The sequence below is a fragment of the Ciconia boyciana genome, chromosome 6, assembly GCF_034638445.1.
Source record: "Ciconia boyciana chromosome 6, ASM3463844v1, whole genome shotgun sequence".
In the NCBI taxonomy this organism is placed as follows: domain Eukaryota; kingdom Metazoa; phylum Chordata; class Aves; order Ciconiiformes; family Ciconiidae; genus Ciconia; species Ciconia boyciana.
The window spans coordinates 29,994,877-30,021,730 of record NC_132939.1 but is presented as its reverse complement, the minus strand read 5'-3'; the positions used below and the strand labels follow the sequence as shown (position 1 = coordinate 30,021,730).

Sequence of the window (26,854 nt, the reverse complement as noted above, 5' to 3'; positions counted from 1 at the left end):
AGCCATGTGCCCGTTCCTTCTGCTGTGACTTTTGGGCCAAAAAAACATCATTCTTATTATTGCTGGAGAGACTTGCTAATTCTCTCCATCTAGATGGTGGTTGGCACAAAGGCATGAGAGTATAGGAGAAGCAACCAGTGCCCAGCCTGCTTGCTTACTGCTAGGTCTTAAATTGATAGGGGGAAGGTGGGGAAGCAGTTGGCAGACGTTCTCAACCTCTTCTGGATCGAGGAGGAATTCTGGCCCTACCTCTTCCCCAGCATCTTACCATTGCAAGTGCTGCCTTCTCCAGTATGCCTTGCAGTGTGAGTTGTGGCTTATAGCCTTGTGCTGTCCTGTGTCTTACTCAGCATCACTGAGTCTGCTGTGGTTTGCTAACCTGCCTCTTGAGCAGTACATGGAGGCCAACCAGTAGAGACATGGACCTGCCTCAGCTACCTCTGTCGCATCATAGTTTACTGGATGAGAGGTTTCACTCTGTATATGGGGAACATAATCCTGGTTTTGGTGAGAAGGTTAACATGACTAGGTTAACAGCAAAAGAGTTGACACCTCCTTCTCCTCTGCCATGGTGGAAACTCATGTACTTTGAGCTGAATGCAGTAACATAGACCTGGCCTGACAGATGAGTGGGCATGCTCATTCATAGCCCAATGGAAGAGGCAAATATACGTGTATGACCATGATGGGTAGGAGACAAGATGGTCTCACTCACACAAAGGCTGTGCCCTCACTTAAAATTATTGCTACAAAGGACAAATAAGATCCGTGCTGTGGAAAGACAAATGGCCCGAACTCAACTAGAAAGTATAGTTTTGTTGACTGAACTTACCAGGCTCCTTGAATTCCTTAAAGGTGTCATTCACCAGGGGGAAATGGATTACTATGGGTGCTCTGGGGTCCTCTGCATCTGAAAACACGTAACATTCCTTTGGGTTCTTCTCTTCTTCTTCACTTAGCTCCACTTTGGGGAATGGGATTTTTTGTATCTTGCAATATTTGTATGTCATCTCTAATTGCTGTGGACACAGAATGTCATTGCCTTAAAGCTAACACTAAGACAAGAATCAGGGTTACTGAGGTATCATAGAAATACTATGGCAACTTAATTCAGTCCCTAGAATCACTTTGCAATGAACGTGTAGTCCAAAGTAGCCACAGTGTAACTCTACTTTCTGCCACCACTCACCACAAGTCAGAAGATGCTTCTTATCACCCCATAATTTTTTTTACAGCTAGAGGGAATGACCAAAGGCCACACTTAGAATTTGTCAAGAGGACAGACCAGGGTCATGTCTCCAGCAACCAATTGTTACTGCAATTCCCTGAGGATCCTAGGAATCCACTACAGAGAAAAGAGCCTATCGGTTTCTATAGTTCTGGTCTTGAAGGAAGTTTCTTTCCTCCTCCAAGATATGGTGACTGGTTTGCTCTTGAGTATATGATCAAGACTTAGACAGCCACTTACTTAAAAGTTTTAATAACACAAGAAGAGTTTTACCAGGGCTGCAAGGAGCAGAGCATGTTAATCTTCTCACCTTGAACACATTCCCCAAACCATAATCAAGTGAGATAATGACATCTACATTCCTCTCTGGCTTGAAAAGTGCTGCACCACTGGTGTTGATGAAATAGCCAACATCTATCAGGCAAAGATATTTCTGCAGCGGTGTCAGATTGTTAGGGAAAGAGTCCAGCACAGTGTCTGAAAAGCATTTTGAATATAGTTAGTGGTGCATTGGTAGGAAAGGAGTCATCAGTAATTCTGTCTGTGCTACATGTTAAGGGCAGCCCCTTGGTTGCCCTCAAGACCAGGCTCACCTCCCTCCATAATGCGAGCCCACAAACGTGACCTCGGGAGCACGCCCTCCAAAATGCACGTCTGAGCACATCTGGCCTGTTACCACACTCCCCCAGGCACACTCACAAAGGCAGGCCATGAGGCAGCCAGGCAGAGGACAGGTGAGACACAGACTCCACTGGCCTCACAGCTGCTCTGGGGAGTGATTTTTCACAGAATACAGGCTTTAGCCGATTTTTTTTTCCCCCTAAGAACTGGGAAAAATGCAAACAACAAAAACAATTTCACAGTGTAGCAACAAATCTAACAAATGCAGTACATCACTGCACTTTTGCATTGCTCTTTTTTTGCTTTTGCATTCTCAGTATTAGACTCCTCTCCCAGGGTGAAAAATCTGACTTCAACCTGCTTTCAGTGATCTCTCATATAAGTTACCTCAGCCATGCTGCAAAAAAATACCACATCATGCACACAGCATCCCCTACCAACAGCTTAAAATATTGCTTGAATTAATTAAACCTCACATTAATGCCAAAAGGGGATTATACCAACTGGCAAGTTGAGATCTAAAGCCAGTTTCTGATAGCTAGACTCTTTATTTCTCTACTAGCAACCCTACCAGCCTGCCCTGTAGACAGCAAGTCCACTATTGTTCCCCTGGTACCATTTCTAGTCCCATGCAATAAGAAACATTTTGCCCTGGTTTTAAATATAAAAATATCAGTTTAAGAGTGTTCCTCAAGTGCACAAAATGAGGTAGCAAAGCCCAGAGCAGACCCCTTGAGCCTTAAATCATTTGTGCTTAGGTATTTTAAGAAACTGTTGATAACAGAAACGCTGCAGGTAAGTTCCAGCATTTCACTTCTTTCGATCTCTCTGCCTGCTTGGCCTCATTCTGTAGTATTGATTTAAACTGTGCAGAATAACTCTTGCTTGTTCCATAGCCTGGAATGTTTGACAGCAGCTTGAAGTAATAACTCATTTTTTTTCCATTCCCTCACTGTCAAGTCTTTACAAAATTATTTGCTTATTTTAGCATTCACGGCTGCTGGGTATTCACAGATTCTGCTGTAATGAGAGACATTTGCTTGCAGTCCCTCACAGAAGAAACAGAGTGTACTTTTCAGTTTTATTTGGCCTGGTAATATTTTTAGTTGAAATTCCATTACCCTCATTTTCTTATCATGGAGATGGAACTGTGTGGCATTTATTCATGGCTGGATATGTGAATTAGAAGTAGGCATTTCCTTGGGAGAGTCTCTTCTTCTATCCCACACCCAAAAAGGGACTTTAAAGAAGTCCTGCGTCAGGAATTCCCTTGAAAGCATGAACCCTACTGTAAATGCATAACACTAATTCCAGGCTATGAGTTCTCAAATTTCTCACCATGAAAATTAGGCTTTTCACATGGCATTTAAAGTCTTGTTTTAATGTGTCAGATAACCTGAGCTGCAGGGAAGCCTTTAAAACACAGCTATATTCTGGAGACTTCACCTACCACGAGACTATCATTTCTGCTTACAGAGCTGGCATCTCCTCTTGCTCCTAGAGATGGATCCATAACTGGTTTTAGCTTGGTCTCATGCAGGCAGCCAAAAGAGGATACAAAATCTGCTAATTTTTCCCACTCCGGATTTTCAGTTTCCCTCTTCCCACTCCAGACTTCATGCTTTCCACTTGTTTTACTTTATTTGTAAAATATCTACCCTGAGGTAGTCTTTAGTGTCCCTATGCTCTCTTCCTCCAAATCCTGCTTGAAATCTGCTTCTACAAAAAAATCTGCTTCTTCCTCCTTGAAAAATCTGAAAAATCTGAAATCTGCTTCTTCCTCCTTGAAATCTGCCTTTACAAAATTGCTAGTCAGCAAATGTAAGGAAAATGATTTAACATTTACTGACTGACAATTTTATCCTTCATCCACCTTCTTAAGCTACTCGCTTGCTCCTTGTCTCACCCACCCTTCTTATGCTACTTGTTTTCTCCTTCTCTCACTTGTTTTCTTAGAGCAGACTCTTACAGAACATTGATTTTTTGCTTACTGAACATTTTGAAAGCACTTAGCACATTGTGGGCTCTGCCTTAATCCACAAAAAAGCTCCACCATCTCTTGCCAGCAAACCACGTAGCAATGGCAGCCAGGGACAAAAAGTGTTGTAACTTGCATGAAACGGGACAGAAAACACAAGTTGCCAAAGATAAGGACTCAGAGGAGGCAGAGAACACGTGTTTTCTTGCTGAAGTCAGATTAACCTTAATAATGTGGGGTCCTCCCTCACTGCTATCTGCTCATGGAATAAATGAGGATGCTGGGATTACAGGAAGGTTTGTGACGCACAAAACCTCAGCTCCATCACGTTGCTATCATTTCACAGATTGTTTCATAGATTTTGAGGTAAAACTATTATGACTGTTTACTTTGCCTGCCTGTAGAGCACAGGCCATAGAAAATTGTTCAATTTCTACATCAAGTCTATGCATTCTGTTTGTTTAATAAATACGGTCTAAATCTATGTAGCTTTAACTTTCTACTGTTGGATCTTGGTATTTCTATTTCTGAAGGGTTAAAGAGAGGTCTCTGGATGAATAAATCATCAGGCAGAAATACCACACATATGGGCAACCACTGCTTGCAGCCAGTCCTTTCCTTATCTGATCCACACAACAACCTGCTGTTTTATGCTTCCGGTGTTACCTTTGTTTCTTGACCTCAAAAGTTTCTACCCTTCCTGAATCTTTTTACTACTGTACCTATGCAGAGTGACAAAATTCCTGTAGAAGAGCATGCTTTGACACAAATTACAGTTATCTTCAGGTGGTAAAAGAGTGGCCCATGGACTAGTTCATTTTAACCTGTTACCCTGAAGAAACAGACACCATGAACATAGCTCCATCTCAGCAGATTTCCAAACCCTGAGAAAATATCTCTAAATGTGAGATTTCCAAAGTCTAAAAAAAAAAAAATCTGAGATGTTACCTGCACACCGCAGCTAACTCTTTGTTGCAGTTACCTTTCCATTCAATAAATTTTTTCTGATGGATATAATCCTTATGAAATTCTAAGCCTCTCAGGAAGTTATGAGACTTTCCCAGTAGTGGACGCTTGGTCATAATGTCCTGAAACATTTCATACAACTTCCCTGACAAACAAGACGGAGGCTCAATGACAGTGATATCATCCTCAGGGGAATGTTTTTCTGAAATAGAGAAGGAAATGTGAGAAAAATCATCAGCAATCTGTTCTGCTGGGCACCTGTACTGGCTAGCTGCCCTTGCTGTCTTCCTGTGGGTCCCTCCCCTCCCTGTTTATTGCAGTCTGCTTGAAAACATATGCACATGACCAATCCCTTTTAAACAAAGAGATATTTGGTTTTGTTTAAAGCAAGCACAGCTTTTGTCTTTTACTCTTTCAAATAACACACGGCTTTGTACTTTTGCTACAAGTAAAAGCCACCCTTCTCATTGGCAGTCATGGGAGGAGTCATTTAACAGACCATGAGCAAATTTTAAATGAAAAATATTTGTAACTAGCATGAAGTGTGCCTCTGGGACGGGAAGGGAAGGGAAGGGAAAGAGGAAAGAGGAAAGAGGAAAGAGGAAAGAGGAAAGAGGAAAGAGGAAAGAGGAAAGAGGAAAGAGGAAAGAGGAAAGAGGAAAGGAAAGGAAAGGAAAGGAAAGGAAAGGAAAGGAAAGGAAAGGAAAGGAAAGGAAAGGAAAGGAAAGGAAAGGAAAGGAAAGGAAAGGAAAGGAAAGGAAAGGAAAGGAAAGGAAAGGAAAGGAAAGGAAAGGAAAGGAAAGGAAAGGAAAGGAAAGGAAAGGAAAGGAAAGGAAAGGAAAGGAAAGGAAAGGAAACAACATGTGATGAAAACATCACATAGTGATGATTCTGATACAGGCGAAAACCATCAGTGAGGCAACACAAGATGCAGCAATTTAGGGAGAACATGTGAGAGATTATTCACAAACAGCAGCAATAGTGCATCTTTCTGAATCCTCTCCTGAATAGGAAGCACTCTCTGGTCAAAAACAAATACTGATTTTGAAACTCTTACCTATATCTACCATATCTTTGGCCCATCGTTCCCAGAATTCATTTGAATTTGAGGACCAGTACAAGCCATCCAGTAAATTCCTAGTAAAGATGTTTGTCCAAAGACCTGCATGTCAAACCACATGGGAAAAATAGTGCACCACTACGTTAACCACTGACTATCACAAGTATCCATGCTATATATTATTGGCCCACATGAACTGACCCCATCATGACACAGCATAAGCAGTAGGTCTCACAGAGTTCAAACATAATGGTGTCAGCACTTCAGTGCTCTTTCTCAAGAGATAACTACACACAGACCATTCACTGTATAGTACAGAGTAACAAAATAAGAGGTATCAGTCACCCAAACAATGTGTTTGGGTGTTTACTGACACAGTGTTTACTTGTGAGAAAGCAGGCTTTGAAAGAATGGTATTTTGCAGGCTTTTGAAAGCCATATAAGCATAAGGCCCTTCTTTAAACTGATTTATTCTTTAAATTTATCTAAGACCCATTTTTTCCTTTCAGGCATGTTTTGTTTCTGTGAAGTACAACCGGTCCAGGATCAAAATAGAATTGGCTCCATATGTGAGTCTGCTTTTGGAAAAGAAAGAACTATCCTTTTTCATTAAGCCCCATGCCAGGTACTCACATGAGGAACAAATTCAATCTTTAGCAGACTTCACAGTGAGAGAAATACGATTTTGTCTCCACTGGACCCTTGGTTTTGGTACCAAAAGCTAAAATTCTGACATGGATTTAAAATCTGCCTGGGGCAGATGGATTCCTCTGACTAGCTGCTTTCCCCCTTTTCTTCGTTTTTAAAGGCAGAACAGCCAGTCAAAGCAGTTGTTGGAGGTTAAAAGGGCTTCCTTCATCCTTACGGGTAGGGAAGATTAGCGACACCATTCTCAACCCACAAAGCTCAGATGGTTCTCACCTTTGTGAGTTGTTCTAGATTAGTTATATTTTTTCAGCGCCTTCCAATCCTACCCCAGCAATGCGTTGTCTAGAAATATAGTTGATGAAGTTGAAGGCTTAATGACTGGTCAGGGAAGAAAGGCTTATTATTTCCTCAACTTGCCTTCTCCACCTTCTTGTTTGGTTCAGAAAACGGGAAGGGGAACCGTGCTGCAACTTTCCCAAATCTACCCAGGTTAAAAGGGAGGACAGGAGGAAAGAAGCTTTACAAAAAGTGGAAGTGTACAAAAGGGGTAAAAAGCCCATTGAATCAAGACCTAGAGCAGACCTGCTGGCAAGGAGCATTGTACACAAACCAGTGGCTAGCTAGTACCGTGCTTTCTACCATGTTGTGATTAACTATATTGCACTGCTAGATCACCTTCCAGATAGCAGATCCGAGATTCTGGCAGCTTCTTCACTCGCCTTCCCATGAAGAACTCACTGTCAAAATATTCTGAACGAATGGAGGCTCCGTATTTTGGTATGGCCACCTCGTAAGGAGAGAAATCCGCCCACTCTGCAAAAGAATTGACATGTGGCATGTTTACTGTAATAAATATAAGAAAACAAAACCTTCCCCTGGGGATAAAGCTATCCACAAGCTCCATGGATCTTGCTGTCTCAGCAGCTCTGTACTATCAGTAGCTTTGTATGGCAAACTACGCTGTCTAGTTCCATACAAACTGAGAGATGATTTGCATACAAAAGGAACTAGCTTTTTCACCTCAGAAGGAGTCTAACGTTAGCTTCAAAAGCTTAGATATATATTTCTATATAAACATTCTGGGATCCCACTTGCCTCTCTAAATCAAGAGCATCAAATGTACAACATGCAAGTGTGATCCAACCTGCAAGGAATGACTGGCATGAAACCTCTACTAACCCAAACCTGTCAGTCTACATGATATAACAAAGCAGCCTGAAGACACATCAGTTCCAAACTAGAAAGTATCACAGTGTGGGGATGGCTGTGCAGTTTCCTAACTCAAGCTGTCCTGTTACAGGTATTGCAGTAGAACAGTAGCTATAAACCTAAGCAAATGTAAGTACTAACTGTTTTTTCTTTCCAGTATCTGCTAATTTTAATACCTTTTGTGGAATATAGCCTGTGTCCATTTAAATGGTGTCATATCACACCCATCATAGCAATCATATCCACTCCATTTTCATACCCTCATCAGTGTAGTATTTAGGGAAGTGACAACTACATTTCACAGCACTTCTACAAACTAAGGAACCACCAAAGCCATTTTATAGGTGTGGAACTGAGGCAGAAAAAGATCACATGATTTGCCCACACTCACTCACTCACAACGTCTATGGCAAAACTAGAACTTCAGCCCAGATCTTCAGAAATGCCCTGTTTGTGCCTGAGGATGTTATCCAGCAGATCTGCTCTTTCTAATCAACACCCAGCAGTTCGCAAAAAAGACAAACACTTTATTAAAAGATTAATACTGAGTCAGGGCAAGCAACAGATGTATTCCCCTTTTATTCTCCACACACACGCGCCCTCCCTCCAAATGGTCTTTAGTCCCTACTCAAACTCAGAAGAAACTCTAGGAATACTTACCTCTAAATTTGAAAGTGCTGAACTTTTCCTCTTTCACATTGAGGACTGCATAGAAAGGCAATGGGTTTTGTCCATGCTCCAATGCCTTGCGTTGGTCTGTGAGTTTGTACTTCCTTGGCTAGTCAAAGAGATAAAAAAAAATCACAGTAAACCTCTGGAAGAGCATAAGGCAAAAACACTGACACAATCTACCTGAGTAGATAGATAGATCTAGGATAGATGACAGATGTTTTACAACCCAGAGGAATCTGTGAGTCCCATTTTTATAAGACACCTCTTCCTTCGTGTTCCTGCACTTTCCTTCCTGGTTGCCTTTTTGATACCTAGTAACCTCTTCATTAATATCTAAGTGCCTTGATTGCCTGCATCCCACGTATCTTTACTAAGGCTGAGACTAATGTTCACTTGAGGACAGATTATTCTAGCTCTTAAGTGTCCAATTAGAAACACACTTTAAAAGACCTGACTTTTCAGGGGGGGACTGTCACTTTGGATTTGTTCCACACATTACGTCATGCCCTCAAAGAGTAAAGCTCTAAAGAAAATGAGTGGATGTTTCCCAAATGTGTGGCAGGACCATGTACATACCCTTTCATGTAAGAACATTTCCTGAACAAGTGACCACAGAGTTGTAAAAGATGACACATGTCCTGCTTTTGCCCTTTCAGCGAGTTCCTTGTGATAATACTTCAGATGCTCTATAGACATAAGGTTGAGCTTGCATTTTGTCACTTGTTCTTTTACTGCCTTAAGTGGCCCCTCCAAAGTCTTCTGTGACCAGTCAGCATCCTCATACAAGTCTGCTAGGGTCCTAAAGAACAAAAATGTGAGAAAATAATCCATTTATTTGGATGGGTTTGGAAAATTACTATATTTACCCAACCACTTTGATCAAAGAAGAGAATCAGCAAGCCTAAACTGAAGTTATGATTGAGAGCCAACAGTAATAGCTTCACCAGGGAATTATGTGTGGAAGATAATTTCCTGTCACAGCTGGTGAGTGAGCCAACTAGGGAAGGCGCCCTGCTGGACCTGTTGTTTGTGAACAGAGAAGGACTTGTGGGTGATGTGACAACTGGAGGCTGTCTTGGGCATAGCCATCACAAAATGATAGTTTTTGATTCTTGGAGAAGTAAGGAGGGGGGTCAGCAGAACTGCTACCTTAGACTTCCGGAGGGCAGACTTTGGCCTGTTTAGGAGCCTGGTTGACAGAGTCCCTTGGGAAGCAGTCCTGAAGGGCAAAGGAGTCCAGGAAGGCTGGACATTCTTCAAGAAGGAAATCTTAAAGGCGCAGCAGCAGACCATCCCCATGTGCCGAAATATGAGCCAGCGGGGAAGAAGACCAGCCTGGCTGAACAGAGAGCTTTGGCTGGAACTCAGGAAAAAAAATGAGAGTTTATGACCTTTGGAAGAAGGGGCAGGCAACTTAGGAGGACTACAAGGATGTTGTGAGGTTATGCAGGGAGAAAATTAGAAGGGCCAAAGCCCAACTAGAACTTAATCTGGCTACTGCTGTAAAAGACAATTAAAAATGTTTCTATAAATACATTAGCAACAAAAGGAGGGCTAAGGAGAATCTCCATCCTTTATTGGATGCAGGGGGAAACATAGTGGCACAGGATGAGGAAAAGGCTGAGGTACTTAATGCCTTCTTTGCCTCAGTCTAATAGTAAAATCAGTTGTTCTCCAGGTACCCAGCCCCCTGAGCTGGAAGACAGGGACGGGGAGCAGAATGAAGCCCCCATAATCCAAGGGGAAATGGTTAGTGACCTGCTACACCACTTAGACATACACAAGTCTGTGGGCCGGATGCAATCCACCCAAGGGTCCTGAGGGAGCTGGCAGAAGTGCTCACTGAGCCACTTTCAATCCTTTATCAGCAGTCCTGGCTAACCGGGGAGGTCTCAGTTGACTGGAGGTTAGCAAATGTGACACCCATCTTACAAGAAGGGCCGGAAGGAGGGTCTGGAGAACTACAGGCCTGTCAGCCTGACCTCGGTGCCAGGGAAGCTGATGGAACAGATCATCTTGACCGCATCAGCCACCACACGGCACATACAGAACAACCAGATGATCAGGCCCAGCCAGCATGGGTTTATGAAAGGCAGGTCCTGCTTGACTAACCTGATCTCCTTCTATGACAAGGTGACCCGCTTAGCGGATGAGGGAAAGGCTGTGGATGTTATCTACCTAGACTTTAGTAAAGCCTTTGACACCATTTCCCACAGCATTCTCCTGGAGAAACTAGCTGCTCATGGCTTGGATGGGCGTACGCTTCGCTGGGTAAAAAACCTGGCTGGATGGTGGGGCCCAAAGAGTTGTAGTGAATGGAGTTAAATCCAGTTGGCAGCCAGTCACAAGTGGTGTTCCCCGGGGCTCAGTATTGGGGCCAGTTCTGTTTATCAATGATCTCTTTATCAATGATCCGGACGAGGGGATTGAGCGCACCCTCAGTAAGTTTGCAGACAACACCAAGTTGGGCGGGAGTGTTGATCTGCTTGAGGGTAGGAAGGCTCTGCAGAGGGACCTGGACAGGCTGGATCGATGGGCTGAGGCCAACTGTATGAGGTTCAACAAGACTTAGTGCTGGGTCCTGCACTTGGGTCACAACAACCCCATGCAACGCTACAGGCTTGGGGAAGAGTGGCTGGAAAGCTGCCCGGCGGAAAAAGACGTGGGGGTGCTGGTTGATAGCTGGCTGAATATGAGCCAGCAGTGTGCCCAGGTGGCCAAGAAAGCAAACAGCATCCTGGCTTGTATCAGAAATAGCGTGGCCAGCAGGACTAGGGAAGTGATCGTGCCCCTGTACTCAGCACTGGTGAGGCCGCACCTTGAATACGGTGTTCAGTTTTGGGCCCCTCACTACAAGAGAGACATTGAGGTGCTGGGGCGTGTCCAGAGAAGGACAACGAAGCTGGTGAAGGGTCTGGAGAACAAGTCTGATGAGAAGCGGCTGAGGCAACTGGGGTTGTTTAGCCTGGAGAAAAGGAAGCTGAGGGGAGACCTTATCGCTCTCTACAACTACCTGAAAGGAGGTTGTAGCAAGGTGGGGGTTGGTCTCTTCTCCCAAGTAACAAGCGATAGGACAAGAAGAAACAGCCTCAACTTGCGTCAGGAGAGGTTTAGACTGGATATTAGGAAAAATTTCTTCACCAAAAGGGTTGTCAAGCATTGGAACAAGCTGCCTAGGGAAGTGGTGGAGTCGCCATCCCTGGAGGTATTTAAAAGACATGTAGATGTGGTGCTTAGGGACATGGTTTAGTGGTGGACTTGCAGCGCTAGGTTAACAGTTGGACTCGATGATCTAAAAGGTCTTTTCCAACCTGAATGATTGTATGATTCTACATTCACTTATTAACAATTTAAGACTTCAAAAGAGATGCATCTCTCTCACTGTGTGGAAATGCAGTGTCACAGTCATTCCAAATACAAATCTCATTTTCTATACGCACCATGTTGAACCAGAAGCCCCGGTGACATAGGTAACACAGTCCAACAGATTTAGCTTCTGAAGAGCTAGGAGGTGGCCAAACATAGCTGACATTGCTCTGAGGCCTCCGCCTGTTGCCATAACAGCTATTACTGGGACCTGTTCAAAACATAAGTATTATCTTCAAAAAGTTACTCACTTGCCTACTTGGAAAAGTCTAATTACAGCTCTTATAACTTCCTCAGCAGACTTCATTGGAAGACAATGAAATTAAATCAACATTCAGCCAGTCTTTACCAGTATCTTCTTTAAATTAACCCCCAGATACTCAATGGGTTCCCTTAACCCCAAAGCTTGGATGAATTTAAATATGCAGTGATTTTAACTTTCCTTCCTCCCCTTGTTCTTTATAATTGGAATTGCAATGATTAATAACAGATAATTATACGATTTTATTATAAACAACAAAAATTGCAATAAATGTGATTAAGAATGGATTCAAGGAAGCCCTGAGCAGAGTTCAGAAAAAATATATTAAACAAACAAAATGCTTCTTTGGATAGCATCCATTCAACAAATATAATTCCAGCAAGAAAATAAATGTTCACTTAAAAATTCCCTGTGGATCTTGGCAACAAAACATACTTCAGCTGGAGCTTGTTATAAAATGTTTTCTCCACCCTAAAGAATTTTGACTTTTTGTGAAAAGTGTTCTGAAAACGAAAAAAAAAAAGGTAAGCCTAAAGAAGGGACATTACAATGATTTCATAAATATCTATGTGAGGTGAATTTCAAATATTCCTGTTTTCCGACTTGGTTTGGGTTGTCTGGCTAGGCTGTGTCTAACACAAGGTACCAATGCCTCATATCTTGCTGACCCGTTGCACCACATTGTTGGAAACTCTGGCTTTGAAGAGTGGTATATTATGTCCTTGGGAATTTGACCCATTGAAAAGAATGGAGGCATGAATAGCTGAGTTGAAATTTTAGATGAGTATGCGGTAAGCCACACTGAGAACTTCTGTTCTGCTGCCATTCAAATCAATGGGTTTGTCATCAACATGCAAAAACTACTAGAAATTTTGTGGGGACTTCTGCCAATCCTAATTCAATAGACCCACACCCCGTCCTTGGATTCCAACTCACAGACCTCGTGTCCATGTAGATCTCTTTCCAGATGAAGAACCCTTTTCAGGGCACTAGCAACGACTCTCTTCCTTTTTTGCAAGAATTCTTGCTCTTCTCGGCACAGATCGTACCCTAAGCGCACATCTAGTTTTTCTGTGCTGAAACATAAATAAATCCAGAGGCACAGCATTGGTGTTTAAAATACATATGGATGTATTTTCAGCAACTGCAGTCTACTAAATATCATAAAAAATCATGATTCACCATTCAGATTTAGAGACAGAAATGCAGCTTCCAGTTTCAAAGAAATCAACTGCTTTGCTTCTACGTAGTCTCTTTATTTTCTGATGTTTCAGTGTTAAGTTTTACTGCCAGCTAAGGATAGCAAATATGAAAAAAGAAAGGTTTCTTTGTGTCTTTCAGTAGCTTTGTAAGCTGAATCCTTTCTATTTCTGCTTCATATAATATCTGAGAAAAGGGTGACTTGAACCTAACAAAGACTTTCATGGGGATTTGTACCACAGATTTATACAGAAACAGTATGATGAAAAAGATATTAAGATAATTTTGGTTTATTTGTTGTCTGTCTCATTATTTTACAGTGTAACATTTTGTCTTCCCTAGCTTGTGCTTCTTTCTGTTGATATCACCAGAGACACAAATCTATCTTCTTAAGAGTACCTGTGTGGTTTGAGTAATGTATGGGCTCTGGATGTTTTGCTTATTTCAAATTCCCTTTTCCCTCTGCCTTCTTCCCGTTTCTGTGTCCCTTTTGAAGAAGCCTCCAATCTCAGTCTTTGGTTCTTTGACGCAAAGGACACTGAGTGACTAAGTTCCTCACTATTTGAAATTCTCATAATTTTTTTTTTTTGCATCTTGGAGTGACTCTTTTGCCCCAAGGACATTTAACTTTGATCTGTTGTGGTGACTCTTTAATGGTGACTTAACTATTGTTATATTTTGCCCCTAGTCTTGTGCATTCCTTGTATCTAAATAAAGGATACTCTGTTCTAGAATTCACAGTTCAAAGAGCAATAAAACCTTTAAAGAAAAAAAACAGTCCTCTTACCAATCATTTAGTTGGAGGTACAACTGCAGTGGCACATTCTGTAAACAAAGAAATGAGAGCAGGAACGTGAATGACTGGGAAAAACAGAAGTTTTGAAATCCGGATTTTCAGTGCCTCCTGGAATGCCCCACCACTACCACCCTGCATACAGTTTTTTTGAAAACAGTAGTGGGAAAGAGAAGGAAAACAACTAAACACCAAACATATTCTACAGAGAAGCAAAAGAGGCAGGAGGAGTCGAAGTAGCTAGATGAATGGGCTGTGAAACAGGATTTCTTCCCCACTGTGAATATACCTCCATGAACCATCCTAACCCAGCAGAAGTATCACATTGCCACCCTCCTATTCTTGAGGATGAAGAACAGCAGCCAGATAAAGACAGTGACAGAAGAGGAAATATAAGTCACCACATCCTTCCAAAAACCTACTGGAGGTAAAAGAGAGTCCAAACAGGAGTGGGGAATCACTAGCAGCGAAACAGACATTCATTCTCCCTTCTCTTTAGGGGAAAGGCTGCTGAGAAATTCTTCTCCTCCTATTTTTGCCTCTCATTTGCTGCAAGGTCTGGGAAAGGACATCTGGCTATTGTTAACAGATTCATCTGGCCACACAGCAGCATTACTACTGCTTTTAAAGCAACTTAGAGTTGTATCTCTCCACCAGTTACCATGCTGACTGTACACATAGAAGGATGTGACAGAATTGTCCTCTGAGTGTAAGATTCAACTTATCTAACTTTAGCCATCTAAAATTTAGGTATATAGACTGAGCTAACCACCCAGGTTTGATAAAGAACAGTGGGGCATCCCAAAACCTTGCTAGGGTTATTGAATATTCTCCTTTAACTGTGTAAGGACAGCAGAGGTTGGTCTTAAATGCATCTAAAACTGGCCAGGATTAATTCCCAATTATTCATTTTATTGACAGAAAAATGATATTTCTCTGAAAAAACTAACCGTTTTCACTGAAAACTTGTATTTGCACAAAATTCTCACTCAGACTTGCTAATTGAAATTTTTTTTTAATGTTATGATGTTAAATACTGAGGGTTACTCTACTCTTCTCTGCAAAAGATCACATAAATGGTGAAGCACTTACATGTCTTACAGGAAGGGTTACTTTCACTTTATGTCCAACAGGGAGAAATTTCAGTGGTACTGTTAAGGTGTCACTTAAATTGCAATTGTCATCTTCCTTATCAGAAACTTTCTACAGAGAACAAAAACCATGTTTGTTTATTCACAGAACAGAAACAATCTAGTTCTTTACTGTTTTGGTGACACTGGAAATAAGCAAGCAGCATGAACAGTGGTATTGTACAGTGCCCATTACCTGCAGCCTGACTTTTAGAACAGGTTCCCAAGCCTTCACACAATGGAAGTAGAAAGTATCTGTGTCCTCTGTAGTTTTCTGTGTCCCCTCATGAGATGCAGGCACCGTAAGCACGAGATTTTTACCCTCTAGTGAAAACAGATTTGTTTAGAGAATAATATTGCTGTTCAGGCAAAATAGCTAACAAAGTTGGCAAACTTTCTGCTGGAGTCATTCTCTGTGGTAACTCCTCCATAAGCTGCCACACTGGCACGTCTGGCAAGTCTCCTACAGCACAGGAACTGGTACTCCTGCCTTCAGCCCATAGTTTGGAGTGCTTCCACAGTCAGCACTCTCATACTTCCTCCAGCAAAGTTTTCCTTGAAGCTCTCAAGTTTGGACACAGTAAAGACACAGAGATCAGCATTACAACTGGAGGCAGTTCAGGGACTTTCACTGCGTTACGTTTTATTGTCTTTAGAACATTCTCAGTCATCTCTGTATCCTAAAGTGCCTTCATCTGGGTCTGAATGACTATGATTTGGGTTGATTTGGTCATGTCCTTGCTTCACAGAGAAATCGGCATACCTTTCAAATATTTCCTGCTTTCATTAATGTCCACTTGCACTTCCAAGCAGCAAACCTCACGGGACTGTAAAAGGCAGGAATGGAAAAGTGTGAAGACAGCAAATGCCACATCCGCAGCAAATAGTGAAATATCATGCAGGCAAACACTAGCTATAACATAGAGCCAACTAAACTGGTCTCAGTGCTGGAAGCAACCCAGCTGCACAAGAGTAAATTCAGAGCTCATTATCCCAAGACAGTAGCCCAGTTACACTGCTTCAGAACTAGCTTGTCCATACAGTGGTGCATTGCCAGAGGTTGTTATACCCATTCAAGTTATCCCAAAATCAGGAAACTCTGTACAACACACTGTTGCCCAAACAGCTACACATATATCTGATAATTATTTAGGAAGGGTGGGAGAAAACACCTGATGATGAGTTTCTGTGTATTGTGGCAGTGATTAGTCTACAAGGCATCCTTTTGCTGGTCCTGATGTAGGGAGATCATGGATTTATTCCACCCTACCCTCCACCTGAGTCATTCCAGTTCACCTTTAATAACTCATGCCAGGACAGTTTTCCAAGCCATTTCAGGAACAATGCATGCCAATCATTACAGCTGTTATGCCTCACACAGAAAATGAGGGGGAAAGAACAGAATACGTGTTACTTTGCCTCAGGGGTATTAAAGGCTAGCATCTGGAAATCATGCACAGGCTTGGAGTGGTTGGCATGAAGTACTTTGTACTCCTTAGCTGCTGGGCCAGCCCAAGGAGATAGGTAATGTACCACATGCTGACTAATACCAAAAGAGGACTCTATGTTTCAACAACTAAAATAACTCTTTTTTTAAAAAGTCATTTCCCAAAAAGCTGTTACATTAGATAACCTTCCAGTCATAAGCACACTGAATACTTACTATTGCCTTCTACAGCCTTATCCCTTTTATAACCTTTGTTTTTCTTGCCAAGTGCCATACTATATTACATGAAACACAAGCAGTTTTCATTTTGAACACCAACAAATACGGAGTTCTGCAACATTAACAAACCACAGCTGGGCAAAATATTGACATCTGTAATACCTGAGGACTTCAAGAAACACAGCTTCAATTTTTGCATGGAGAGGGCAACAGTTAAGCCATAACAAACAGGAATCATCCCACATCTTTCACTTTATAATGCACACCAAGCTCTTATCTATCATGGCAGCTTCTGCTCTCTCTATAAAATGCCAGATGGTTGGCAGGAAGAGGAGAGAATCAAAATGAGGAAAAGTCACTCCAAGCTAAATTCATATGTGAACCTTACCACTAGGACATCATTGGTAATGAGGTGCTCTGGAGGGCCAGGACTGAAAAGACAGAATCAAAAAAACGACAAACAAAAGCTGTGTGAGTATCTGGTATTTTTTTAAAAATAGTAGTTTTATGACCTTTCCTGCTTAAAATTGAATACAGTCATGTTAGTATCACAATTTGTTTTCTAAAAGGTGTAATACATGATCACCTGCTAAGCACATGAACCAAAATGTAGTAGCCAAACAAAAAGAAAGGCAGGAGAGCCCATAAAAATACCAATGCTTAAAACTATATGCTAAGATACAGCAGAACAAAGACATATTCATCTATGTGGAATCATGTCCTGCTATTAACAAATGACCGCATGACTTGGGGAAACCAAAGACTACTATTAATGTATTCTGCAAATACTTATTAGGAAAGATATTTCTGACTGTTCCAGATTATAATTTACAACTGATCACAAATGAAGTGCAAGTTAAGAATTAGCTCCCTCTGTGCTGTATGTATGACTGGAAAACACAGAGGTAAGTAATAGAAAGTCTTTGTCCCAGACATTTTACCTTGTAAGACCTAGGTCTGTCACTGAATGGGTGTAGTTAGTTAATACTATGAGTAACCTATAGACTCTACAAACAGCATCTCTCATTAAGGCCAATACTCCAACATCATCATGTTACACACACTCATAAGTGCTTTCATATATCTGAAAGGACCATTAAAGTTATGTAGTATGTAATCTTATAACGTAGTATGTAAAGTCCAGGGTATTTTACTAAGCACCACTTCCAGCCTTAAAACTTCTATTTCAGCTGTAGAATGTATTTAAATGTAAATAACTAGGTTTGACTTCCAAGGATGGAGAATCCCCCACATGCCTTATAACTTGAATAGTGAAATATGTTCCTCTTACTTCTAGTCTGAATCTACTCAGTCCAGTTTCCAAGCACTGCATCTCATTCTGTCCTTTTTATATATCTGGCTGTGATTGCTTCCACATTCACAGGAGATGCTTATACTATCTCTTAAGGTATCTCTCATAGAGAAATTAAATAGAATTTCTTGAGTTTCACTGTGGGAGGAATTAACCAAGAACACCAGTGATTTTCTTCTGCAGCTTTTCCATGTTTAAGAATAAGAAGCCTTATTTACAGTTCCTTCTTCTAATCATGCAGTTAGTCAGTTTTGACTGGGCTATATTCCTTTTTTTGGTAATGCTAAGCTCAAATATGCCAGAACGTGTAGTTTAGGTTTTTTTTCCAACCAAACTTGTGACAGCATTTAAAAGAGACATAAAGTTTATCTTATGGGATTTGTTCTCCTCCAGACAATGTTGATTACCACTTTGAGAGGGATGGTCTTAATTTTATTATTTGTTGATGGTATGTTTTTTCAGTTTAATTAAGCTATCACCTAATGGGTGACTTTTCTAATACTGTCTACATAACTCTATGTATATATCGTGATAATAATACGAGACAAGTTTTCTGGTCTTTTAGAAACACCACAGTGTTCTAGGCATTGTTCAATTAATATTAACAGCTTGATGAGCACCTCTGCTAAGTTTTACATGCATCTTGTGTACAAGTTATCACATCGTGCCAATGTTAGTACATTTCCACGATCAGGATATACATGTCGAACAGAAGGTAAGATTTGTATGAAATACACTGAAAGGCAGAATTAGCTGGGGAAGTTAAGTTGAAAAAAAGAGTTTGAAACAGTAATTCGGCTCACTGCTGGGAGGAAGAGCTGGAAGAAGTTCCTCTTTCTCTGAGATGACATTGCTCCCTGGCAGATCTATACCTTTCAGCTTTGGAATTTTACTCACATTCTTTCCATCCAGAATTCCACTTCCAAACTTTCCCATTTCTTAGTGCACCTCTCTTTCTAAAAAGAAATGGGTAAAATAAATATGGATTATTGGAGGCTGCAAGAATTTGGCAGCATAGACACATTTAAAAAGCACTTCCATGGCTGACATCTCTTCCACTAATGTTACCAAAAAAGCTGTGTGTTACCTCTTTCTGAAGCTGAGATTGCAATGGAAACCACAGCCTTGGGAAGATTAATATTGTCCCATTGTGGGATATGTAGAATTATACATATTTCCGAAGATACAATCACAGAGGGAAAGCTTGACTGAAACAGGAATATAATGGCTTTCTGCAAAGATGGTATGCATGGGGGGAAAGGTATTGAAGCCCAGCAACAAATGGGACTAATGCCACTGTCATTTCCATGTACGAACTATTTAAATCATATTCACACTCAATCCAGCAGAGATGAAGTAGGCAAGAGTATTCTGGACTGAGATGGTTACTGAATCATTATATTTCCCAGTGACTCACCCACTGGCTGACAAGCACATGGCACCAGCCTGCAGAGTCACCAGGAAGAGCCATGTTAACAGCTTTCGGAATTTAGGGAAGTAGTTGTTCTTTTGGGTATGGACTGTCTCCTTCCTGCAATGAGCATGTAGCAATACCTCAGCCACAGCTTAGACAAGCCCAGGAGTTGTCACAGACCTACCCCAGCTTTGTTCTCTGGACAACTCTCTTTTATGGGCTTCTCAACAGAATACCAAAGATGTCAGCAGAACAGGCATCCTTCTACTATGGCCAGAGAAACCTGAATCACCTAGAAGGAAACCCAGCATGAACACCAATAGGAGAAGCCTGAAAGAATCATTTAATTCAAGTGCTGACTGGATTGTCTTCATATTTTTAATAAAAGTTGCCATTTAAGAGGAAATGTCCTCTCAGCATGGCAAAAGTGGAATAAAGCCAAAAGCCAAGGAAGTTATTTATTCGGATTATAAAAGATAAAAATTACTATTTACAGATGCTAGCTATTAACATATTTTGCCCCCACAGAGATGGTGGGCATGAGAGAGAAGCAGCTTCATTTTCTGAATCTGTGAAAAGAGATTAATGAGGTCACAAAAAATCCAGCACAATGATATCTGTTTTGATGAAATATTGATAATGATACCAATATATATGGATATCTGTTTATGCAGACCCAAACCTCACTTAACATGAAAGCCAGTGTGGACAATGAGGTTTTGCTGATCTCTCTGCGTATTTTCAGTCCTTACCTCTGATTTCAAAGCAAACGTCTCACGGAGTGTCTCTCCGGGTCTGATTCTAGCAACATTAAAAAGAACGGTGAACTGCATGTCATCTTTGGTGAGTGGATCTTCATCACACACTGCCAATTCTAAAATGTTCTGGTAGCAGAAGAAAATAAATAAGAACTCTTATTGAGCTGCTATTACACAGAAACAAAAAAAACAATTGTAGACTTTTGCACCTGATTGACTAGCACAGTGGTAAGAATAAAGAAACCTGTGCTTTCCTTCAGGAGTTTGCTGATGTGGAACACTGTCATTAAACCCAACCTTGGGAAACATCATGGAGTAGAAGACAGCTACGTGTAACAGAGAGCTCCCACTATCCTGAGACAGAAAAGACATCAGTGCTCTGCACCACACTGATAACCTGCCCAAAGAACACACTTACTTAGTTTCTTCATCCCCAAAGTTCTCTTAACTACACAGCTTAGGGTAGGATTAAATTTGCTGTCTACTCCACAGCAACTCCTCCATCCTTCCCTTACAACCACTAGAGGGAAAGCTCTTTCTAAATTAACCATCCAAAATAGCCCAGATGAAGCATGCTACAGCAGTACTTATTTCTCTCAGGTGACAACAAAGGGAGTCTGTACTATCTCAAATGTAGGCATTTATATCACCAATGTCTATAACTAGCTGAGGAGAACACTACTCCACATGTCTGCTGTTTTGGGCTAACAGGGCAGTTGCAAATTCTGTTACAAAAGCATTTTCTTAAGTTACTTAGTACAGTTGATCAACAGAGTGTCAACCGAGGATTCCCAGCTATTCAAAATGGTGAAATTTCTACTTTTTTACTACCTCAACTTCTCTCTGGATCCTAAAGTAGAAAGTCTCATTCCAGACAGGGTTGTCAGAATTCTTGATGGTTTTGGTCTGAAGCTTTCCATTTGAAGCAGATGGCAGCCACAAGCGCACATAGCAGTCTGATGCAGTCACTGCAGCAGAAAAAAATTAAAAACCCAATGCTAATATTATAGATGAAAAGTAGGGCAAGGCCACGATTCTGGGGACTAATAAATACTACTTCTTTTTTTTTTAATAAGTAAAGAGACCATCGGTTGGAAATAACCAAGGAAAACCATCTTGGTATACTAATACCTGGGTAACTACAATTGCAAATGTACACATGCACACACAAAGTACGCCAAGAGCCGTGTTTCCCATGTGAAGAGAAAGGTATAAAAGACCCACTGACCATCCATCAGGCATATTCCCTACAATTCCAGTCACCTGTGTTTAAAAAAGTTTAACTGAAACTAGAGCTAGTTCCAAAAAGGGCTGTTAGGATGATTACAGGAAAGGAGAACGCATATTACAGAGAAGATCAGAGGAGACTGGCTTGCTCAGTCTAGCAACACAAACATGCAGAGCGGACATGACGGCTGTCTAGAAGGGTTAGGTACTAGAGAAGATCTGTTGCAGCTAAAGGCCGGTGTGGGACCTAGAACACAAGGGCATGAGCAAGTTGGAAATCTTCATCTCACTTCCAGCCTACATCTACTCCTTATGGTTAGTGCAGTCAGTGCCTCGAGCAGCCATCCTTTGGGAAAAGCCAGGGTGGGAAGCCGCATTTACTTTGTGAAGCTTGACAACGGTGTGAAAGGAAATCTCCAAGGTGATGTCTTTCAGAGCTGGAGTCTGGACTTGACTGAAGATTTCTACTGCAGCCAGAGATGCCTAAATACTTCAGACTGGTATCAAGCAGTGAATAACATTGCCCCGCAAGGTTTTGGCAGGAAAGTGGAACTGTCCCTTCAATAGAGTAAATAGAACAGATCATTGAAACTCAGAAATACAGGCCTCGTCACACTACCACCTTTATAGTGTGCACCCCTGGGCGCTGCTACGTGATATTTGCCACGGGAGTACAGGAAGCCCTTCGACATGCAGTTACTCGATCAGCATGGGATTCGCTCCCTCTGGTCTCCCTCGCATCCAGGCTTGGCCAAGGTTGTGCTTGGCCCTGCATGGAGAGATGCGAATGGTCTCAGCTGTAACTCAAGTGACTCACTGCAAAGAGACGCTTTTTTGGCTGAACATGTCATTTTTCACTAGAGGAATACAGAGGCCAGAGGTTTCAAGAGTGTGAGAAAAGGCAGCTCAAGGTCTCTGTCCTGACTGAGGAACCCACGGGAGACGTCTGCAAAAATGGCAGCTGAATGGCTGGTCCATAGTACACCTTGAGAAGGAGCCATAGGAGGCTGTGGGGGTGAGATAATGAGTTAAAGAAAGTTGAATACGAAAGTCCACAGAAAAGTCTGTTTTGCCTGCATGTTCAGCATGTACTTAGGGCTGGATCTGCAAAGGCCCTCCTTAACCAGACACTATCAATATAATTTAACATGACTGGTCATCTGAGGACAGCAAATACCCCGAATGATACTGTATTTTTTAAATTCTGTCGTTTACCTTTGATTATCATGTATAATTGATACATTTCAATAAAAGGTTCCTAAATACATGGCCTGTGTGGCAAAATTCCAGTCCATGATATGATTTATACCCATTATGACCATCAAAAACAAACACCTCCAAGCAGATTTACAGATTGCAGTGCCCTCACAACATCTACCTTCCCTTATTGGCCCAGAAAATTCATCTGGGAGTCTTGGTTTTTACCAGTTCCCTGAAATGCCACTAGATATGTCCTCCAATCTAATGATACCTCAGGCATTTGATCTAATTATAGCCCTGGCATTAGTACTTCTATTTCTCTGCTTTATGTATGTTGCTTGTATACCTTCAGAACTTCAGAACATTGCTCATTGTGTAAACTCTGGAGGTGACTAAAACCACAATCAAACCACAACTCACATAGGTCTCTTGACTTGATGTTCTTGGCTTGTATGATTCTTACAGAAAGCATGTGGATGGGGCAAAACTTCATCTGCAGAGAAAACAAATGCAATTAGTTTTATCAGTTCAGAATACAAAAATCATATGTATTTTTAATAGTACAGGGGACAGTCTGTCCTTGCTGTTTGTCTGTTTGAAGTGAGGGGACCACCCTCCAGTGGAAGTACACCACGCTAAGATAATAGCACAATTGCACACTGGGCTATTTGCTAAGTAGCCCGAGTAAGTGAAGACAGAGGAAGAAAACATGGACTCAGACAATGGTATGGAAAGCTCTTGTAGTCACCCTAGAGGTGCCTGTTTTCATACAACCTGATGTATGCATGGCCATGGTGATGGTTGTACTGCCAATCTGCTGAGGGTCTTGTGCCACAGGTGGGTCAAGAATGGGCCTTTGGAAGGCAATACTAGGAACTTGCAGCTGCCTGCCTGGGTCCTGGCACAGCACTGACACTGGGCCAGGACATGGCAGTTACCACAGTGCTTTAAAAGCTTCTGACTTTGTATCCCAACTAGCACTAAATTTTCATGACACTTGTAAGTAGGCCAAGCTCACCAAAGGCACCTACAGGAATGCACTGCTGACTTTGAGTGAATGGGCCATAGACCCAGCAGAGACCCTTCAGATGACGAAAAAAGTGCCCTGCTTTGGAGGCATAATATCACAGAATCCCACATCATTAGATATCTTGAAAATACCTAATGGGAATGGAACCATTTCCCTTCCAGACATGAGATTTATTTCTATCATAGGCAAGCTATCGTTGTAACGCCTATTTAAAGTTATTTGTTCCTAACTCTAAAAAAGAATTAAGCTTCCCAACCTAAGCTGACCAGAAAGTATTTGTCATTTTTAAACGACATTCTGATAAGCCTGAATAAAGGCAGATATACAGGCATGTAACAATTTTAATACTGAAAGTAGGAAAATATTTCCTTCTTTTTTCAAATTGGAACATTTAGGTTTCTTTTTCATTTTCTTTTGAGTGCTTTATCTATTTTTTTGCATATTAGCATGGCTTGTCAGCAATAATAAGCAATAATAGCATACAGTCCTGCTACCACTAATAAATTAAAACAGGCCCACACCATGTTGGAAGTGTTCCATTAGTCTGAATAGCAACTTAAGCTACACATTGACTGAAACATTGTATCTATTTGTCTAAATGAGAGTATCCCATTACACTGTAACAAAATAATTTGACAATTTTATTTTGAAAGATAGTACCATGATTAATTTTCCTGACACTGAAATTATTAACTGTGGAGATAGAAGGAGCTGGAGAAGGAGGAACTTCTCTATAGAAGGAGTCACTCACTACAGCTAATCTGAAATTCTTTTAAACTGGGGTGGGGACTACTGGACATAAGAATAGCCTTCATTCAGTTTCAGTCAGTTTTGTTTAGAGGTAAATTATGTTACATCAAATGGATACCATTTAAACTGTGAATCAGCATGTTCAAATAAAGGCTTAATATTAAATTTTATGATGTCACTTTTAAAGTTACTTCCTTTTTAAATTCAGATTAATATTCAAGAGTTGCCCTGAGCAGAGAAACCCTGCTGTTAAACCTACAAAATCACAATTACTCTCTTTTTTGGCCTCTTGATGGTTGATCGAAACACTTTTTGTATAAAAATGCAAGATGCATTTGTTCTTGTGTGACGGGAATAATTTCTATTATGCTTTCCTCTAATTTGAAACTGGCATATTCAAAACCTTCTGAGTTTAATGCATTATGGACATGACAAGTTCCAGTTAGGACACTTCCATATTATTCCAGTTGCCCACTGCAAGAATTTGACTTTAGTTTTCCTGTGCAAATAATTGTTTAACATAGAAGTACCAACTGGAACACTCAGTCAGCATTCCTAGTGGGTTTCATTAACATGAAATATTGGATTATGTAGCCAATTACAGGGTTGACTTTTTAATTAATACGTTAATTCTGTGTTATTTTGTAATCAACTTCCCCTTTGCTCAACAGAAGCCCAAACCATTCTCAGAGTCTGCCTTCACTGGAGAAATGGATGTTGGTATACAATTTGCTTTGAAACTTTTGTGATGAAAATTTTGTAATTGCTTACAAAAATGGTGCATCTGCAGTTCATCATCAGAGTACTGTCAGTTGTGATAAGTGTCATGTTTTTATCCTTTCCTACTAGAGCCAGAGAGCCTCACTCCTCCTTCCCCTTTCAACATCAACTACTTCCCTTAAACATGTCAACATCTGCCCACCGATGGAAACATCATCAAAGATGACTGTTCACAACTTCTGATTTGGTGCAGCTTAGTCCTTGTGTTGTTGCAGGGTAAAAGATAAACAGATTCAGATGGCTAAATGTGGCCATAATAAAACCCTATGGGCTGTGCAAATCCCCAGGGGAAGCCATCCTGCTCCCAAGACTGCAGTTACTCCAGCCTGTGATAACCTTCCAGAATTGGGTTAATTCTTTTTTTCATCAGAAAAAGGAGGAGCTAATTTTCAGCCTTTTGGGATCTGATTTGAGTGGTCTAAAATAACATCCTTGCCCAAAAGTGCTGGCACTCCAGAACACCCTTCTAGAAAAAATAACTGTGGTTAAAGATACTATTTGCTATTTTCATAACATGAGGAGCAATGTGTAATTTCATGATTAATGCAAACTGATAAGCACAAACACCATATCCAGACAGCCCTTGACAGTCTTGCAGCTGTACTGGTCTTGCTCTTTTTAGTTCACTTCCTTGGGAGAACAATAGTTTCCTGCGTAGGCAGACTGAGAGTAACAAAACCCCTCTGTAAATATCCAGAGTCAAAGGTAGCTTTCCCAGAAGCGCATTGTTCTACTTCTGCTCGAAAATTAGTAATGTCACATTGAGGCTAATAACAGAGTGCAGGATTCAGCTACCTGTATATGTTTGTATCCTAGACAATAACACTCCAGACCAATAAATAGTAGCATGTCCAGAGTCCCAAAGAGTAGGCTAAAACACACACACACACAAAAACCAACCAAAAAACCAAACTTCTTTTCACTTGATAGCATTTAGCACTAAACTACATTTCTGTACTCTCAAAGCATGTTTTGGAGGAGCCATTTCAGGTCTAAAATACAGAAAAGCCAATAAACAGGAGATAAAACTAGCATGACAGAATTGCCACAGCTGTGACAAACCTTAACAAACTGAAAATTCACATCTGTTGCCAACATCTCATTGATTGTAATAATACACATTTGCTGGCCGACTGTCTGGCTTCCAGAGAATAGTCGTATGTCAGCCAGCTTCAGGAGGATGCATAATTCTCCTGCTTACAGGTGGTTAGTCACTTCAAGGTTTCATCCCAAAAAGACAACTTTGAGAGTATGAAATCTTCTCAAAGCTCAGTAATAATGAGGAGCCTACCGAGATGGTCTTTGGATGGCAGTGAAAGTAGAAAAACCTACCAGCAGCTCGTATCTTTGATTTCACTCCTTATTGCCCCTGCATGCTGCTCCTAGAACAAGATCTCATGGCTACCTTCACTAGAAAGTTATTCTTCTAAGGGGTAGTTTCTGCAGAGCCTGGCAATCTGGGAACCTCCTCCCATCACCACCTCTTTTTTCTTTTCTTTTCTTTTTAAAAAAAAAGTCCTTGTTTTGTACATGTTGGAAGGCTGATTGGAATCTCAGCATTTCGCTCCCCCTACACCAAACCTA

General features: G+C 41.2%; 1 protein-coding gene across 9 annotated transcripts in view; it reads right to left on the bottom strand.

Annotated features, from left to right (window-relative positions):
* Positions 1-26,854, bottom strand: part of LOC140652712 (cytosolic phospholipase A2 beta-like) — a 118,584-nt gene that overhangs the window by 64,903 nt on the left and 26,827 nt on the right. For 8 of the 9 annotated variants that reach the window (XR_012042927.1, XR_012042928.1, XM_072863869.1 and 5 more), the window contains 19 exons: positions 23,131-23,203; positions 21,892-22,068; positions 21,115-21,251; positions 20,278-20,409; positions 19,009-19,067; positions 17,188-17,230; positions 15,897-15,960; positions 15,330-15,457; positions 15,096-15,206; positions 13,998-14,035; positions 12,951-13,086; positions 11,823-11,959; positions 8,959-9,181; positions 8,371-8,488; positions 7,177-7,314; positions 5,851-5,955; positions 4,810-4,995; positions 1,539-1,705; positions 833-1,019 (listed from right to left, as the gene is read on the bottom strand). Coding sequence is in view for 7 of the 9 variants with exons in the window: in XM_072863869.1 (XP_072719970.1) it covers positions 833-1,019; positions 1,539-1,705; positions 4,810-4,995; positions 5,851-5,955; positions 7,177-7,314; positions 8,371-8,488; positions 8,959-9,181; positions 11,823-11,959; positions 12,951-13,086; positions 13,998-14,035; positions 15,096-15,206; positions 15,330-15,457; positions 15,897-15,960; positions 17,188-17,230; positions 19,009-19,067; positions 20,278-20,409; positions 21,115-21,251; positions 21,892-22,068; positions 23,131-23,203 (2,359 nt within the window). In the remaining 2 variants the exon portion in view is untranslated. Of the gene's footprint in view, positions 1-832; positions 1,020-1,538; positions 1,706-4,775; positions 4,996-5,850; positions 5,956-7,176; positions 7,315-8,370; positions 8,489-8,958; positions 9,182-11,822; positions 11,960-12,950; positions 13,087-13,997; positions 14,036-15,095; positions 15,207-15,329; positions 15,458-15,896; positions 15,961-17,187; positions 17,231-19,008; positions 19,068-20,277; positions 20,410-21,114; positions 21,252-21,891; positions 22,069-23,130; positions 23,204-26,854 lie in introns of those variants that run through there. The other variant, XM_072863875.1, reaches the window with a different exon arrangement.